The 18,786-nt window shown below is 37.6% G+C and overlaps 2 protein-coding genes and 1 long non-coding RNA gene across 3 annotated transcripts in view; 1 reads left to right on the top strand and 2 right to left on the bottom strand.

Annotated features, from left to right (window-relative positions):
• The window catches only part of LOC146706885 (sialoadhesin-like), a 44,419-nt gene that overhangs the window by 24,426 nt on the left and 1,207 nt on the right, over window positions 1-18,786 (bottom strand). Inside the window, exon 2 of the mRNA XM_085460710.1 lies at window positions 15,964-16,120. Within this exon, the coding sequence (XP_085316836.1) occupies window positions 15,964-16,018 (55 nt within the window). The 5' untranslated portion in view covers window positions 16,019-16,120. The remainder of the gene's footprint in view (window positions 1-15,963; window positions 16,121-18,786) is intronic.
• Window positions 6,234-11,020, bottom strand: LOC146706887 (uncharacterized). Its single transcript, XM_085458187.1, has 8 exons — window positions 10,251-11,020; window positions 9,916-10,134; window positions 9,462-9,794; window positions 9,119-9,343; window positions 7,744-7,923; window positions 7,239-7,326; window positions 7,036-7,093; window positions 6,234-6,832 (listed from the first exon to the last, which is right to left on the bottom strand). Exons 1-8 carry the CDS (start codon window positions 10,729-10,731, stop codon window positions 6,746-6,748), a joined length of 1,671 nt encoding a protein of 556 aa, XP_085314313.1. The 5' UTR covers window positions 10,732-11,020; the 3' UTR covers window positions 6,234-6,745.
• Window positions 11,379-15,378, top strand: LOC146706886 (uncharacterized). Its single transcript, XR_014920715.1, has 5 exons — window positions 11,379-11,629; window positions 12,737-12,884; window positions 12,990-13,078; window positions 13,249-13,272; window positions 14,676-15,378. It is a non-coding gene; the product is annotated as an uncharacterized LOC146706886 (long non-coding RNA).

Genomic DNA, 18,786 nt, shown 5'->3' with positions numbered 1-18,786 from the left:
TACATTGTAAGTAATTAAAATACCTAAAAATGAACAGTAATTAGTTACTCTACTTTTTCAGTGGAAAAGTAATTTAATTACAGTATCGCGTTACTTAGTAAGGCATTACACCCAACACTGCACAACATCTGTATTTATTTGCTAAATACCTATTTAAAAACATTAAAAATGTAAGTAGAAAACAAATGCAAACATGTATATGTAATTCCTGCAGATGGTGGATGTGTGACAGCCAGAAAGAGCTCTGGTGTCGGGGTGTAACTGCAGATATAAATCAAATATAAGGGTACACAATACCTGTTAGTGAGAGAAGGAAGAGAACAAATCCACTGGCTGCTGCACTTAAACTCATAGCTGCTCCTCTCATTTCTTAATTCACACCAACATGACAAATACTGTGTGCCAGCTAGTCTTCATCAGACACTGAGGATGTAGTCTTTGATGGCAGCGTCTTCTGTGGTTGGAAAATATAAAAGTGATATTAGACTGTCTTCCTTCCGCAGTACATGCTCAACATGCGTAAACAGATGAAATCTGGTAAACCTCCACTCGAACCCTAATGAAGTGAAGAAGTGCTCCTTATACAGTGGTTTACATGTAAGATTAACTTCTTAACAGACAAATTTGGCATACAGTGCCTTGAAAAAGTATTTATACCCCTTCAACTTTAACATTTTGTCACCTTACAACCAAAAACTTCAATGTTGTTATTGAGATTTTCTGTGACAAACCAACACAAAGTAGCACATAATTGTGAACTGGTATGAAAATTATACATAGTTTTCAAAATTTTATGTTAATAGAAATCTGAAAAGTGTGGCATGTATTTATATTCATCCTCCTGAACTCTGATACCCCTTTAATAAAATCCAGTGGAATCAAGCTTTGAATATCTGAAGGAGTACTGTTCAATCCATCATCCAAAAATGGAAAAAGTACGCTACAACTGCAAACCTACCAAGACATGGCCGTCCACCTAAACTGACAGACCGAGCAAGGACGGCACTGGTCAGAGAGGCTCATGGTTAGTCTGGAGGAGAAATTCAACAGGGAAGCTGGTCAGAGTTGATGGGAAGATGGATGGGGCTAAATACTGGGCAATCCTGGAAGAAAACCTGCCGGAGGCTGGGAGGAAGATTCACCCTCCAGCAAGACAATGTCATACCACTTCACATTTATGTGCTACTTTGTGTTGGTCTTTCACACAAAATCTCAATAAAAAAAAAACAAAAACCAAGTTTTTGGTTATAAGTTGAAAACATTTGTAAAAGTTCAAGGAGTATGAAAACTTTTTAAGGCACTGTATTTCAATCACTCTTTGCTCCTACAATTACCGCAAAATGTGTTAACAACACCATGAACAGATTTACTGTAAAGGTCTCCTGTAATCACCTCTAAGAGTCCAATGACAATGTACTTCATGAAAGCAATTTGAATTTCCAGTTGTCCCGACTTGTCTCATGTCCAGAGTGTTTACATTGAAACTAGTATCACATTTCTAATATTACAAGATACCATGGATGTCAAAATAAATATATACAGTGGGAGGCCTGAAGGATTCAAATACTTCAAGTCTAAGAAGGGTTCTATTTAACACCAAAACAAAAAGTTTAATGTACAACCACATATATACAACCACATTTTGGCATCTTGGCAGGATAACTGAAGATGCTGATTTTGGAGCATATGGGCAGATTTGTCAGACTTCAGCTTGTGTACCTACAGTAGTTTTAAAATCATGATCTAATTCAAAAACTGGAAAGGAAATGCAAATTCAATCCTGTTTTTTACACTATGTCATCTAAGACAGATATTTTTGCACTATCATACATGTGGCTACATTTCTGAGTGTACAACTGTATGCAACCCATTATGCATATAACTGCATGCTGGTTTTGCAAAGGTGACCCAGGTTTTCAAGGATTGTCTTGTTTTTAAAGTACAAATTACCATTATTTAGTTTCCTTTTTTAATTTTTAACCCATATCTTTTCCAGAAAAATGGCAAAGAAAGAATGTAAGTAAGAATGGGGTGTGATTTTTCAAGGCAAGGCAAGGCAAGTTTATTTGTATAGCACAATTCAACAACAAGGTGATTCAAAGTGCTTTACAGAGACATTAGAAACAAGCCCTGTTCTATTACAGATTTATTATGTGACAAATGGGGCTGAACAAGACTTTTATAATTTTGTATTAGATAATTACTTTCCAAAGTATAAAAAAACATTTAGACTTATTAATGCATCTTTTGTAATCAAAATACATTTACTATACTCATATAGCACTCGTATAGAACACCATTTTCTATTATATACAGTATTAAATAAGTATTATATAATTTATCCTTTTCATGTTATGCGTATTGTTGGGATTGTTGGGACTGTTTGGAATAATTTGCAGTGCCTCAATAATGCTATGCTTTTTACTAATAAGTGTTATAAAGTTATACAGTATAGTATTAAGTGGACACAGCCCTGAAAAATAAAGGCATTAGACTATGTGTCCTTTGGTGATAGAATATAGGAGACTCTCTCACACGTTAGTGTGCAGGAGAGACTCGCCTACGCTTGGCTGCAAAATTGACATAACAGGGAACTGTTTTCTGGTTTTGGCAAGGACACAGCCTCGCCAGGGCTGAGAAAAGATGTTTTTGCATCCAATACACAATAACCTATGAGTATGCTGTGCAATACAACTACTGAATGCCTGTGAAACACCTTTGTTTAGACTAGAGTGGAACGCCCTGCAATAAAACTGGTAGGGGCACACCACCATTTTGAGATCCGCGGCAGTGTTTTGTCTTCCATCGGATGCCTCTGAGGAATCTAAAGAACAGATTTAACAGTACTTATATATTGCTGAATAGCCTGACTGATAATGATGCCATTATCTGTAAATAACAGGCAGCTAAAGCTTTCAAATAATCTGGAATAAGTACAGTATTTTCATCCAAAATACAGTGACATAAAAGCTAAAAGTGGTATGAGATAGAATTACAGTAAAATTCTTGAGTAAATCAGTCACACTCCTCACAGTTGTATCAGTGCTTTAATCCGGTGATGTTGGTGGCTGTCCTCCTGTTTAAGCTTCAAATTACTCCTTGTGGTATTTAAAACTCTTTTTGTTCTAAACTGAGACAAGTTTCATTTTATATTTTTCTATAGAAAAAAATGAATTACAATAAGTAGTATCATCTTTGCGTGGCTGACTGTAGCCTACAGTACAGAATCTAACCAGTTAAACAGATGCTGGCAGTCAGCCTTTATTCAAACCCATGTGTGTGTAACTAGTGCCTAAATATAATCTTGGTCCAAAGAGGATCTTGCTTTTCCTTGACCAGCCCACAGTTTCAAAGTAATTTATTTTTTTTATAAACCTTAATGAAGCAATATAATTGTGAAACGGGGCACCTAAGATCTTACTTGCTGACCTTTCATAACAACAGCTTTTCTGTTTTTGTCAGGTAATGTTGGTTTATTTGTTCTTAATTATTAACAACCATTTAACACAGACTGGGTTGCAGCAAAACGGGTCTTGCATGCCAGAGTAAAATAGCTAAGCACCATATTAATGGAAATATGTAGTCATATCTACCCGTGCTTTGTCGATCAGGCACTGATACCGATCAGTGTTAAACAGTTGAATTTTTTGTAACTTCCTGGTTTTAAATGTGGTACATTTCAAGTTTTTCCAGTCTTGGTATAATATGTCATATTTTATACTACACACCAACCTATTATGGTCTTTGGTATGTAATTGCTACATATAGAGCACGAAATGCTGGTTTGGCTGCAGTGGTGTAAGCACAGATTTGGTATCCCATGCAAAAATAAATATATATAAAACTTTAGGCCCCACCACATTAATACTGTAAACCATGCCAGCTCTGAAAATATAACACTGCGCAGACCTGGATCAATATTCTCATAAATAGATTAAATAGATAATATAAATAGATTTTATAATGTTGTGCAAGACTGATGAGATATGTAGAAACCACTTTTTACATTTTAATATTTTCTAAAATTCTAGTATTTTAAGTATTTTTTACTGCTTGAACATTTGTATTTATAATACTACATATTGGCAAATGTGAATAATCCTTTGAATATCAGCTTTCAAGCAAAGTATAGCAAACTAATATGTCTGTCCTGAGACCTATAAAGCAAAGGTTTTAATCTGATTTAGCTCACTGAAAACTCTGATCACCTGTAACAGTACTTCTCTCTTTATGTAGGCTATGATGATAAAAATTCCTAACGGGCTCCCAAGAGGTGATTAGACACATTTTGGCATAAAAGAACTCACCTGCTTATGTACAAAGGTTCTGCCTCCAATTACAAGTTGGCTAAAACAACAAACACATTATTTTCTGTCAGAAATGAAGCAAGCTGACTAAAACTAGGAAAGTCCATCAAGTTAATTTCTGCCTGTCTCTTTTTTCTTTTTCGAAACTCAGACTTTACTGATAACAGAGACATCCTACTGCAGCGCTATCTCTGTATCGCTAAGAGCGCGTGCACATGGACCAAACCAAATCATGAAATAAGGAGGGGGAGGCGGGGTCAGAGGCTGACTGAATTATATTCTTTGGTGTCAGAAACAAACAAAACTAATGCTAGGAAACAAACACGTTTATAAGTGCCTTGTGAAGCAAACAGTATTTTATGGTGATAAAGTTAATAATTTCATAACAAAAACAAATAAATGAAATAATATGTATGGACTATTTGACTATTCCCTTCATAGAATCGTCTTAACTTCTCTCCTCTAAGGAAATCCTCTCTTAATTGATTTCACTTGCAGACTTAAAAAAGACGTACAACCGACCTGGTGACATCATCACTGGGAACGTGCTCCTGGTTTTGATATGACTGTGACAATTTTTAATTTCTTGTTATTTTATTGTTGTAATTGTAACATGTTTGTCTGAAGCGGGTCTCCCTTGTAAATGAGTTATTGAGTCTCGATTGAGCTAGTAAGTAAAAATAAATAAATAAAAAAGTAATTGAGTTAACTAATGAGGTTGCTTTGTCTGCTTTGGCCAATAGTGGTCACTGCATGACATGTGCATTACATGTGCAATGCATCTTTTGTCAGTCATCTTTTGCTGACTTTTGAAGACAGGCATATCCTATTTAATACGTGCGTGGTTTTCTTGATTGATTGATTGATTGATTGATTGATTGATTGATTGATTGATTGATTGATTGATTGATTGATTGATTGATTAGGAAAGCTTTTAGAAAACTTTGTTGGCTGCAGTTCTTCTTTGCTCTTTCAATGTTGGGATAAATTCTCTTTCCACATTCGAGTGAATCCAGGCTGCAAATTTATAATCAAAAATGGACAGGTCAGCAGGGTGTTTTGTTTTTGTTCTGCAGATCTATATGACTGAGTTTTGTGCGATACCTGTGATTCACTGGGCAGGTTTAAATACTCACTGTAATGATTTCTTACCTGTGCCACGCTGAGATACAACACAGGAGGTCTTGGTGCATTATCCTCCACACCTGCAGGTGGTGGTGGTCCAAGTTTATTCTCCTCAGCAAGAGAAGTGAGTAGATTTGTAAACAGTAGACTGTAGGATATGCACAGCATGACAGTACGGCAGATTCAAGTAATAATATGAGCCAGGTTTTGTTGACTTTGGAGTGCAGTGCAGATGAATTATGAACTTTTTATTTTTGTAGACAGAAAAAGAGAGGAGATGATATCATTGCTATTAATACACAGACACATGTTATAAGAAAATCAGAAAATGTCAAAAAGAATTTGTAATATTTCTATGTGAGATGCTCCTGAACTGAGGGCTGTGCTGCATCTGTTAAATTTAACAGCAGAGTACTCATTGACGGGTGGCTGGCCTCTCCTTTAGAGATACAGTGATGAATTTATTCCTCCGAGAGAGGCTCCGAGTAGAGCCGCTGCTCCTCCACCTTGAAAGGAGGCAGTTTAGGTACTTTAGGCATCTGACAAGGATGCCTCATGGGTCAGGTGTTTTGGCCATTTCCCACTGTAAGGACAGAACGACAGATGGATACACTGAAGGAGGTGGCTGGGAAGAGGAGAAGGGTTTGGTCAAGGTCACGTGTTTCCGCTTGCTGTGGAGCTCCACAGTGGCTGCAGCCAGGTGCTCTTGGGGAAGGAGGAGGTCTGTGTGTCCTTTAGCTGTTGTTCCTTTAGCTCTTCCTAAACAAGGCTCATGCAGGATGGAAACATTTGTCTTGGCTACTTGACAAATAATAAAATGTATTTACATTAATACCAAAGACAGACCACAAACAATTTCTCAGTCAGCTCATCCCTTTACATAATTATTCTCAGGAATGAAAACACCAGCAGTATACGTCAGCAGTATTTATCTGAATGAAAAAATAAAGCAGGAATCAACACGTGTTCATATTTTACCACCAAGCAGTGTGGAAACTGCTGAGTTACAGTGCTTCACACCAAAACTAGTTCAGGATATTAAATAATTTCACTAAATCAAAAAATTTAAATTAAAAAGTTTTCAGGAAGTTTCAGAAATAAAGCTGATGTTTAAGTTTAGCCTCATCTATGAATACTGCATTTGATCCTCAGCCAAACAGCACAGTCCATGAAAACATCCTCCACAGAGGCAGAGACCGTGCTCCTTAACTTTTCTCTTTCTGTCATCATTCTAACGTCTGATTAAACACCATCTAAACAACATGAGTTTCAGTCTGTTTCTTTTATACGCAAGTCTCTAACATGACTGGACTTCACTGCAGCTCTTCCTGCTCTTCAGTGTCGTCTGCAGTGACGCCCTGTGAGGCTGAGACGTTCTCATAATCAGCACGAGTGTTTACCTGATGGAGAGAGAGCGAGAGAGCTTTCTGTATGTTTTTGATAACATTCAAAACTAAATACTTTAGTAATACTTAAAGAACTTCACATTATCCTACCTAATTTTATTTACATTTATTTTTGGATCACTTATTTTTCTATTCTAGTGCAATAGAAACTATCATACATCTATCATAACACATGTTGTATCAGTAGAACCTCTTACTTTGATGACATTTACAGATTCATTTGGTCCAGTTTCTAAGGCCACATGTGTCTTCTTTCTGGATTTAATCCAACAAAAAGAAAACGGTATTAAACTAAAAAGAATTCATGACTTTAAAACTGAAGGTTTTAAGATGGACATAAAAGAGCAATTATGACACTGTTGTTACTGTTTTTCTTTCTTTTTAAAAAGAAATGTGTTACCTCATCCACAGACCCAACACGAAGAGAGCAATCAGCATCAGGACCACCAGAGTCAATCTGATGATATTCAATATTATTACAGATTTTCCTATAAATTGAGAAAAGCACAAAGGAGATATGTCTTAGTCGAGAGATTAGATTTATAGGGTCATGCTATTTGTCATTGGGTATCATCAGTAACTGCTGTCACTAAGTTTACTCTCTTAACACAACTGCAGAAAGTTAAACATTTTTATATTTTCTTTGCACTGGTTAGAATATACACTACCAGTCAAAAGTTTGGAGACACCTTCTCATTTAATGTTTTTTCTTTCTTTTCATGACTATTTAATTGTAGATTCTCACTGAAAGAATCAAAACTATGAACGAACACATATGGAATTATGTAGTAAACGAAAAGTGTGAAATAACTCAAAACATGTTCATGTTATAGATTCCTCAAAATTGCCACCCTTTGCTTTGATTACTGCTTTGCACACTCAGTTCACAGTAACAAAACTCCCACTGTGTTCAGGTCTGAAGTCAGTGATGGTGAAGTTGTGTCCTGATGCTTTTTCTGAGTCTTCATCCTCCTTGTACCAGGTGTAATTAGCTGTTGGGTTAGCAACACTGCTATAGGTGACTGAACCGCCCTCCACTATTTCACCAGAGGGACTCACTGACACAGAGGGAAGCATTGGAGCATCTAGAACAGAGAATATTAAGATTAGATGATTAATAAGAGATCACATTTGATCATAATATACTGTCTATTTTTCATAGGGGGCAGGGGTAGCTCAGTAGGTAGAGTGGTGGCCTCATGATCGGAAGGTTGGGGGTTCGACTCCACTGAACGGCTACCCTGAGGTACCCCTGAGCAAGGTACCGTCCCTACACACTGCTCCCCGGGCGCTGCACTGGTGGCTGCCCACTGCTTCACTGGGTGAATGGGTTAAATGCAGAGGAACTATTTCCCTATGGGGACTAACACGCACACTTTAGATAGCATCATGCTCCCTGTGTCCTCACTGGTCTGACCTGTGATGTCTACTTATCCCTCCACTCCTGGAGTTGATTCTTTGTGCAGTGTCAGACTTTAAGGAGAGTTCCTGCTTCTTGGCTTCACACACCTGCCTTTAATGATCTTGTCAAGAGCCGATATTTATAAGAGTGATGAGCTGTATCATTGAATGAAAAACGGAAACCATCTGAGTCCCGCGTTTCGCCTATGGTGGCCAACCTGACATAGACTTTTATCCTTACTGTTCAAATTATTTCTATTTCTTATCTAAAGCTGTTGTCAACACATTTCCCTCAGTATCTTTTCAGTCCGTCACACCCTCAGTTGTGGGGACTGACAAGCTTTTAATTACTGCTCAGATCTGTTATCCTCATTATATTAAGTTCATGCTTCTTTTCATGGACAGACCTTTGTAGACAGTCAGAAACAGCTGATGTACACCTGTTCTTCACAATTCACACATCTCTGCTTATTACATCTCTAAGGTAAGTCTTTAAGTAGATATTCTTGTTAAATCTTACACATGTTGTTCAGGGTACTGCTGTCTTTCATTAAATTATTTGCTTCCGTCGCCACACGGCAGTCTACAGGTGATGATAGGAACTGATCTTTCATGTTCTCTGATCAGGATCAAACCACTCTTCAGCACAAAGACTGTTATTTTGGACTTTACCTCAGTATCTGACTCAGATTCATGAACCTGGCTCCACTCACCTTTAAACTGGTTGTACAGTAAAACACTCAAAGAATTTAAAATACATTATAGTATTTTGAATTCCACTGCACATCTTAAACAACATTTTGGTGAAAAAAGAAAGCTGAAGATCTGAAAACACAAAATTGTTCATGATGACCACATAACACAGTGAAGTAAACTTACACACATGATCTGAGCGATAATCTTCATGTCCTTTGAAAGCACAGGAGATGATGTCTCCAGGATTGAACAGATCTTGATAAGAACTTTGTTCAACCATAAACTGATTGTTTTTGAACCAGACAAAAGAAAGACGACCAGCTGGACTGCAGCTGCTTTCACACTTCAGCTCTGCCTCAGTCTGAGACTCATGGACTGATATTATTCTGCTCACCTTCACCTGCAGATCTGAATATGACAACACAGCAGACACAAGACATTAAATACTCAAAACAATAAATACAGCCATTAACACAACAGAGCAACTGAGCTGATTAAATATCCATCAGTGTGTGTTGATCAGTACCTGTGACAGTCAGAGTTGTTCCAGGTAAACTACTCTTCCATTCAAAGCTTTGTGTTTTGAATTTGAAGTGATACTCGGCTGAATCACTCTCTGTCAGGTCTCTGATTCTCAGAGTGGAGCGTCCTCTCTCTGTTTCAGTCACCTCAACACGACCTTCATACTGGGAGTCTTCTGTGAGGTCCTCAGATCCACGACCAGAACGGAACCAGGACTTTGATTGGATTGGACTTTCATAACTGTTGTAAGTACAAGAAATGTCCACTGATAATCCTTTGACTGCACAGATTCTTCTGTTGCTGTAATTCACTCTGTTGCATGAATCATCTTGGACACCTGAAACATAAAATGATATTGAAGTCAGATTTAGAAAGTAGTTACTGTGAGTTTGACTGTTTTTATTCAGATGTATGTAATGACTCTATGAGATGGTTTTATGTAACTGAAATAAACTCACACACTGAAGGAGAGGAGAAATCTTCATGACCTCTTACAGCACAGGAGTAGCTATCTGAAGGATTCAGATTGGCTGAATACCGATACTGGTTTCTACTAGAAATCTTGTGTCCATTTTTGTACCAGATGTAGGAGGGACGATAATTTAGTCGACAACTACTCTGACAAGTCAGTGTTGCCCAGTTGGAATATGATGATGTGTCCACGTGTACCTGAAGAGCTGAATATGTGAAGAAATAAAATCAGAGCAGAAACTTAGACATCTATTATCCATATCCAAACACACACAGTCATGTTCATAACAATTTCTGACTGATGTGTAATTAAAAATGTTACCTGTGACAGTCAGAGTGACTCCAGGTAAAACAGTAAAATTTTTCTGGTCTGTTTCAAACCTGAACTTGTACACAGCTGAGTCGCTCTCTCTCAGGTCTCTGATTGTCAGAGTGTAGCTCTTCCAGTGAGAACTGTACGACACTCGACCTGCATACGCTGGGTCTGTTTTCAGATCTTCAGGATTATAATTGTTCCCTTTAGTGAACCAAACTCTTTTTAACACATTTACTCTTGAAGGGTGTTTAAAGGAGCAGCCTATGTCCACTGTTGATCCTTTAAAGGCACAGATCTGAGTAGAAGTGTAAGTCACTGCATAATCATTTTGACTCTGTACCACTGTAACACAGAACACAGTCAGACTCATTACAGCAACAGTAAACAGTTTTACTTGTAGTTGAACTACATGCAGAGAGAAATTCGGATTCTGACATTCGGACCAAGCGCACTTCATCACAATAGAAAAAATGAAGTTGTGCTTCATTTCTGTTTTACAAAATATTTAACAACTGTTGTTCTCAGCCAAATGTCTGAAATGTCTGTCTTCAGAACATTAATAGTTAAAGATCAGCTTTCCACATATTAAATTATTATAGAAATTGTCCAGTTAGGTACAACCTATTTATATCTACCGATAGATGTAGATATATAGATGTATATAGAGATATAGAGAGAGATGTACACTCTTAGAAAGGATGTGTTAAAAAATGACACAAAAAATGTGTTGTTACACTATTAACACATTTTGTGTAAATTTTAACATAACATGTGTAAGAAAATGTGTAAACATTGAAAAAATGTGTAAAACGCTTAACACACTTGATGTGTTGCACAGTTTAACACATTTTGTGTGTTATTTTCAGAATCTAACAACAGGACCTAAAATTAGCAGCTCAGTAATTTGATGCTAGCCCTGTGTTTAGTGAAATAAATTGTAGATTAACAATGTATTATAACTATATTAACTGAATAAATAAAATGTTTAGTTATTGTTTGTTTTCCTTAATCCTTTCCTCATTACTTTCAACAAATAAAACATTTTATAATGTAATGTGGACCAAGGTGTATGGTGTACTAAAATTCTGAAAGAGGATTAATTTTTTATTTCTCAATATGTATAGCATACCAATTAATGGCCATGGCTATACTATAAGCATAAGTATCCACAAAGAACAGGCTTAATTTTGACCGTAACATGTGAATACAATTGAAGCAAAAGTAGAAAATGAAATGAGTAAGAACACACATGCTTAAAATTGAAACAAATTCTGCCCAGCAACATGACATACCGGCGGCGGGAAGGGGGCGCTATCTTTCGCGCCAATGAGACAAAGGAGACAAAGATGGAGGTTACGTCGCCTAGTATGTTGTCAGACCTTACAGTAAGTATCATTTACCAGTTTATCTTAATGTACTGAAAATATGCCGGGTTTCTGGAAGAATGTGAATTTATATAAAATATAGGAGTTTAGAGTTTAAGTTAATTACTGCTTAACTATACCTAGCTAACCTTAATGTAACAGTCTTGCTAACATATCCTACTCTTAATTTTATTATTAGTTCTTGGATTTCGTGCCATACTCCATTAGAGTTAATGTGTTTTGGTAGTATTTTTATGTATTACTTTATTCATGTATTTATCTATTTACTTTATTTATGTATTAGAGTATTCAGAAATTGCTCTTAGAACCAGTGTGGTAGTTGGCTAGCGGCTCCGACAGGCATTATGTTGTCTATGAGCAACGCCAGAGTCAGCACCTAACCGTAGAAGTGTTGAGTAAAATGACAATATTGTCGTTAGCTCTGAATATAGCAAATGTAGTTATCACCGCGACCATTCGTTTACTAGCAGAGAATAGGAATAAAGACTGAGTAACTTTAACATGAAATATACCTCATATTGAGGAGATAATTATTTTTTCAAGCAGTTAAAGCAGTTTTTGCATCTAGTATGATTAACTAAAGTATGTGCACATTCTTTTTTAAGGCTTATTGCTGGAAACATGCTCTGATATAGTTTCTTTTTTATGCAGAACTTCTGAGGAAGTAATAGTCAGTGTTATTTAAAAAACCAAACAACAGCAACTTGACTATGCAAATTATCTTACTTATTTAGCCATGTGTTTCATTTTTTCAGCACACATATGACAACTTAGAATCTGTCAAAGTCCTTGTAACCACTTTTATAGATGAGAAAGAAATTTGTAAAAAAAAAAAAATTCTTATTGTCAGCAGTGCCACAGACATCAGACATCACTATTAGTCAGGATCAGATTTATTCACCAAGTAGCAACTAGAAGATAAAATCAATTTATTTATTATTCAGAATTTCTTTTAGTCATTGCGTTATAATCACGTAGTTAAGAAACCGCCTTCTTCTGCTGCAGCTTTTTGAGTAAACTCGTGCTTTTATGCTCTGTGGAAATTTGCTGTCATGACTTTGAAGATTATTGCAGAGAGGTAAAGTGTCTGGTGTTGCCTTTACACAGTCTACCATTACCACAGAAGAACAAAGTCAACCCCTGAAGTCACTCAGGAAAGCCCCACAGATTCTTAAGGAGTATGAAACCTGTCGGTGCCATCGAGGAGGCTCCTTGTGAAGACTTGCATTGGGGATTTGGTGGAGAGGTGTGGTTAGTAAGTATCGCACTTTACTGTACTTTGTTAAAATTTTGCAATGAATGTTTTCCTTTAAAAATGTTGAAGTGCACAGAAGTAAAAAAGTTTACCTTTGTTTTCCAGTTACCCTCTTAGTGCAGAGAAGCTAACTGTAGCAAAAAGCATCCTCACCACTTTTCCACCCTTAAGTGGCAGGACAGGGGGAAGGATTTGTAAGTAAATTTAGCATTTTAATAATGTAAATTCCACTACATACTGTAAATTGCACTTGTTCCCACTTACTGTGTATCGTTTAACCTTTATCTAATTATTTATTAGAGCTTTTTTTCTCAGTTAAAATTGCTCAGTTGTTACCCATATACCTCTGTCCTTTCTTCCTCAGGAGCCATAACTTCTCCGTTTTGTGGTAAGCTTTTCTTTGGCTGTCACTTCTTCACCCTGACCTGTCTTATTTGGCTCAGCAGAACTGAAATGCTTTTACACACTCACTCACAAAAACTCAGCGATTCTCTGCGCGATCAACCTCTCACATGTTTAAGCTTGCTGCGGGAGATTTCACTTGTCATGTTTGCATAGTAAGCTAACGATTAATAAGACGATGTCAGAGGAATTGGTGCACAAATTATCATCACTCACAGATCAGTACTGTCACTCTCTATACACAGTTCGCACGATTGCAAAGTGAAAGCAAAAAAACAAGCGCAAATTCAAACGCGACTTCAATATGTCACATATTGACAGTGGCTCACCGATGCCAATGACATAATTACCCAGCTACATTTCCGAAAGAATGCAAAAGCATTGACATATATTTTTCCTACAATAGCCCGACGGGCAGGGAAGAGATAGATTTTGGTAGCCCGACTGAAAAAATCGCTAGCTCCGGGACGTCGGGCTAGCGATATTGCAAGCCCTGTATCTGATTGAGGAATCACTCATCTTTGGAAAAGAGAGTTTATTACAGAGAAATGGCTCTTTCCAAAATAAAAGCTATACTATCCGCTTCTTCTGGGCTATATTCTCAGCAGCATAAGGAGAATCATGTGCTAACAGCTGTCTAAATGACTCGGCTAAAGTTAGTAGCATGCTTGCTTTTTTTTGTCTGCTTCCACTTGTCTTTGCACTAGGATGATGTCGGCGTAAATGTGCAGTCATATTCGTTGTGTTCCCACTAGTGCTTTCAGGTTAATCTCGTTGAAATGACCTTAACGCCACAACACGGCAAATCTCCGTTAACGAGCTACCGCCTATCGCGCCGTGCATGGGGCTAGACGGCCAACACATTAACGAGCTAACTGCGCTAACACACTAGTTCACACCAATGTAATTGAGCATTGCATGGCACATCCAACATACTGTTTTACTTTAGTCCATGACTCGCTTACCTTCAGGGTCATACGTCACATGAAAACCAAAATAATTCCAAACGCCAGATCTGAATGAGAGTGGGGGAGGTCCATGTTGCAAGGAGAGCTTAACTTCTGTCTCACTAGCTTGCCCTGCGCTCTTCCTTCTGACTATGCTGTCTGTGTTGAGCGCTCAGTGGATCTGCGCTCGACAGTGCAGCCTAGGCGGAGTAGTCGAACACAGATTCACTGAGCGCTCAACACAGACAGCATCGTCAGAAGGAAAATTGATAAAATAAATTACAAATGTTGTATTGTTCGATACATATGCGTACCGAACCGAAAGCACTGTATCGAACGGTTCAATATCGATACGAATATCGTTGCACCCCTAGTATTTACCTGAGGAAAGCATTTGTCTACACCTCACTGAATACTATCTTTATCTTCCCCCATCTCCAAGCCTGGAACAAGTATTGCATCGCTTTGCAGTGATCCTGAAGCATCATCCACAACACACCAACCCCAGCTGATATGCATCGGTGATCTAAAGAGGGCAACCAGGCAGTACATCATTGTTGCTAAGAATGACAGAGTAACCATTTCTCTGAATGATGGCCTGACGTGTGCTGTGGATAAGCTTTTCAAACTGTACTGGGTATGTAACTTGTCCTATCCAGCACCACTTGGCTCCGTCTTCACCTTCTTTGAGTTTGTCTATGACCTGCCGCTGTCCACCCAAAGGAAAACCAAAGTACTGGAGCTGATTGCACAGATTAAAGGATGCAAGTAAAATGTTCACCTGTCCAAAATGTAGAGAGTCTCTGTTCACAGAGGTGAGAAACCTCATTTGGCATCTTTGTCAAATACACTGCTTATCAGGACTGACCATTTTTATGCCTATGCAGTGGAAAGGTCAGACAATATGAACTGATTGGCTGAAATTTTTGATTTTTGTATTTAAACCCAAGGTACAAAATTGTATAACCTGGATGCTATATTCGCCAAAATGTATGTTTTTCTGTTTGCATGCAACTGCACATTTGTTAAATGTTGACAATTTGTTGAAGATGACAATTGTTACCTTTAAAAATTTTAATTCATGTATTGTCTGGATTATATCAGAACATTATATATATATATTGAAAAAATTGAAAAATTGAAAAAAGGGCAATCATATATATGATTGCCCTTTTTTCAATTTTTTTTGACATTTTAATGATCTAGAGAGATAGAAAGCTAGTCAGATATGAATTTTGTTTGATTTTGTAAAGTAAAAATTGTGATATAGCTTTGGCTAAAATTGAATTTAAAACATTTTAATTGAAAAGATTCTGACAGTTGTTGTTCATTCAGTTTGTAATGATTTATAATATGCCAAATAAAAAATGGAATTCAATAAGTGTATAATATATACCCATCTTTTTTCTCCTTTTTAAAAAAAAATTGAAATGTACACATTTTAACACATCTTTGTGTCAAAATAACACATCTTTGTGTTTACATTTTTTAACACAGAAGATGTGTTAAAGGAGCAGACACATTAATTGTGTTAAAACTGACACATCATGTGTTGTCCCTAATCTGATGCAGCACATGTGTTAAAATTTAACACATGATGTGTCAATTTTAACACATCCCTTCTAAGAGTGTACTGGGTCTACAAAAATAAATCCCTTATGTATTGTAATTTTACATTAAAAAGTAACTCCTGCAGATACTGAATGTGTGAAAACCAGGTACACATAAACCTGTTAGAGAGAGAAGGAAGAGGACCAATCCACTCGCTGCTGCACTTAAACTCATCGCTTCTTCTCTCGCTTCTTAAATCACATCAACATGACACATACTGTTTTCCAGTTAGTCTCCATCAGTTGTTGAGGATGTAGTCTTTGATAACAGGGTCTTCTGTGGTTAGAAAATATAAAAGAAATATTAGACTGTCTTCCTTCAACTGGACATGGTCAACATGCATAAACAGATGAGAGCCTCTAAACTCCCACACTGAAATGAAGAAGTGGTTGTTATACAGTGGTTTACATGCAGAATAGCTTCTTAAAATACAAATATGGAATATTTTTAATCAGTTTTAAAATCGTACGGTTCCGGGGGTGTTTATTACCAGGATCATAAATAGATTTTCTCTCATGTACATTAAGTTTTAATGTAGGTTTTCTTTGCAAAGTGAGTGTGAAGCTCTCTTTTGAGAGGGCTGAGAGCAAATCTTTAACACACAATGTCTCCTGGATAAAAAGAACAGGTGACTCGGGTAGTGATGACAAAACCGTTTTTGACCAGGTTAAGTTTCAATGCACGTATTAAACCTATTGTATGACTGCTATCTTCTATTGCCCAATATTTCTAAAATTAGAAACATCCCGTCTCAGAGTGACACTGAAAAACTAGTAAATGCATTTATTACTTCTAGGCTGGACTACTGTAATTCATCCAAAAATGTCAAGAATCAAGCAAGTAAATAAGTGCATCAGCAGTCATGTGCTCAGCACTAAAGGAGCTGCTGCAGAGAACCACAGTTGTGCATCAATGAACCTGTAAGCGTTATTTCTTTTGGCAGTTAACTGGCAGGATACTGCTTCTAATTGTTTGTGCATGTTAAAATTATGCCTCAGTACTTTTATACCATGTTGATAGAAATAATAATGGATAGGATTTATATAGCGCTTTTCAAGGCACCCAAAGCGCTTTACAATGCCACTATTCATTCATTCTCGCATTCACACACTGGTGGAGGCAGCTACGGTTGTAGCCACAGCTGCACTGGGGCAGATTGACAGAGGCGAGGCTGCCATATCGCGCCATCGGCCCCTCTGGCCAACACCAGTAGGCGGTAGGGTAAAGTGTCTTGCCCAAGGACACAACGACCAGGACAGAGAGCCCGGGGATCGAACCTGCGACCTTCCGGTTACAGATATGCTTCCCAACCCCCTGAGCCACAGTCGCCAAACATTTAGCACCAAGTTAATAGCAGTGGCCATAATCTCCCGCCATGATTACATCTAGCGTTATTAGGAATAAAGGACTTTTCTATTGTTTAGTTTAGTGGTTCCCAAACTTTTTTTGCTAAGCCCCCCTTTGTTTTACAAGAAAAATATTCGCCCCCCCCCCCCCCCCCTTCTTGCGCGTGCACGCACACACGCACAAACGCATCCTCCAACCACACACACCCATATTTTGCTCCATTGCGGTTTATTTCACACCTCAAACATTTAGTAAGCAATTAAGCAAATACAAGTAAACTGCAATAAATTACAGGTGGTAAGGAAATACACTACTAACTCTTTTACGCTACGTCCGCACCTACACGGGTATTTTTGAAAACGCAGCTGTTTCGTCCATAAACGGCGTTGCCAATCACCGAAAACGGAGATTTTATAAAACTCCTTTTTTGCGTTTACATGTGGACGAGGAATACAGAGTTTCACAGTGTATGTGCCTTTTTTCTCGTCACGCTGTGCGCCACGTTATTGTTTACATGAGATGAATTGCAGAATGGCAGATAGAGACAAAATACTGTTACTGTTAATCTGACTATCTTCAGGTTTTAAAGTGTGGGCGGGCCCCACACTTTGGGAAGGTCTAGTTTAGTTTAACTGTTGCTAGCTTGATTAGCAACTTGTAAGACGTGTGCTATTTATCCAATCTGTGGTCTACAGTGACCCCTTGTGGACATGTGTTGAGTAGATGATGTGTTGTGATTGTTTTCCTAGTTATCTATGACTCTACTAACTATAGAATTGAATGTTTTCCAGAAAACCATGCTCATAGTCACACACACTGTATACTAACAGGAATAAGTTCAAGTATGGCTGCACTGAATTTGTATTAAGCCTAGCAAGCACTCTGATGGAAACAATTATTCTGTGGAACTTAATCAAAGACAGTCAACCCAACTCCTGGACTGCTGCAGACTTGTATACCCAGCTTTCCAATATATATATTTTATAGTACCACTATCACTCCACTAGAACACTTCACTCTCAGTTCTTTCCTATAATATTAAGTGCATTGAGACAACTGCTGGTAGCCAGATGCCCATCTCAGCCAAATTAATCGAGAAACCAGCGCCTCCTCCTAACCATTAAATCAACAAACAATGCAAGAGGTAGAAAGTGAGAGAGATAGAGAGAGAAACACTCTTCTACTGCCTCTTGTCCCACAAACAGTTGTACATTACTGCCAACTTCTGTACAAACAGTCAGTATTTTTCACATAAGAGGAACCTAAATATCAGTCACTGAGCATCTGTACACTATTTTACATATACCCAAAGAGGATACAGTGTGCCCAGACATGTGCACAGGGTGGTTTTGACATGTTTTTGAAAATGTATATCTGGCTCTGAAAAGAAATTTGACAATAGAATACTAGGTGAACAAATTCACCCCTAATTACCTTCATATTAGCACGTGTATCAGTATCAGAGTGCACACATCTGGCCTAAGCACATATAGCCATATAAATGTCACCATACTATGTACATTACATTATTTTCTGGGCTTCATGTATAATAACATATTATACCTAACGATTTAAACTATTTTATTGAATGATTA

This window comes from Copadichromis virginalis, linkage group LG6 (genome assembly GCF_057382275.1).
Source record: "Copadichromis virginalis isolate Kocher_CV1m ecotype Utaka linkage group LG6, C_Virginalis_male_GT1.1, whole genome shotgun sequence".
In the NCBI taxonomy this organism is placed as follows: Eukaryota; Metazoa; Chordata; class Actinopteri; order Cichliformes; family Cichlidae; genus Copadichromis; species Copadichromis virginalis.
The sequence above is the reverse complement of the archived record's forward strand: the minus strand, read 5'-3'. Positions and strand labels throughout refer to the sequence as shown.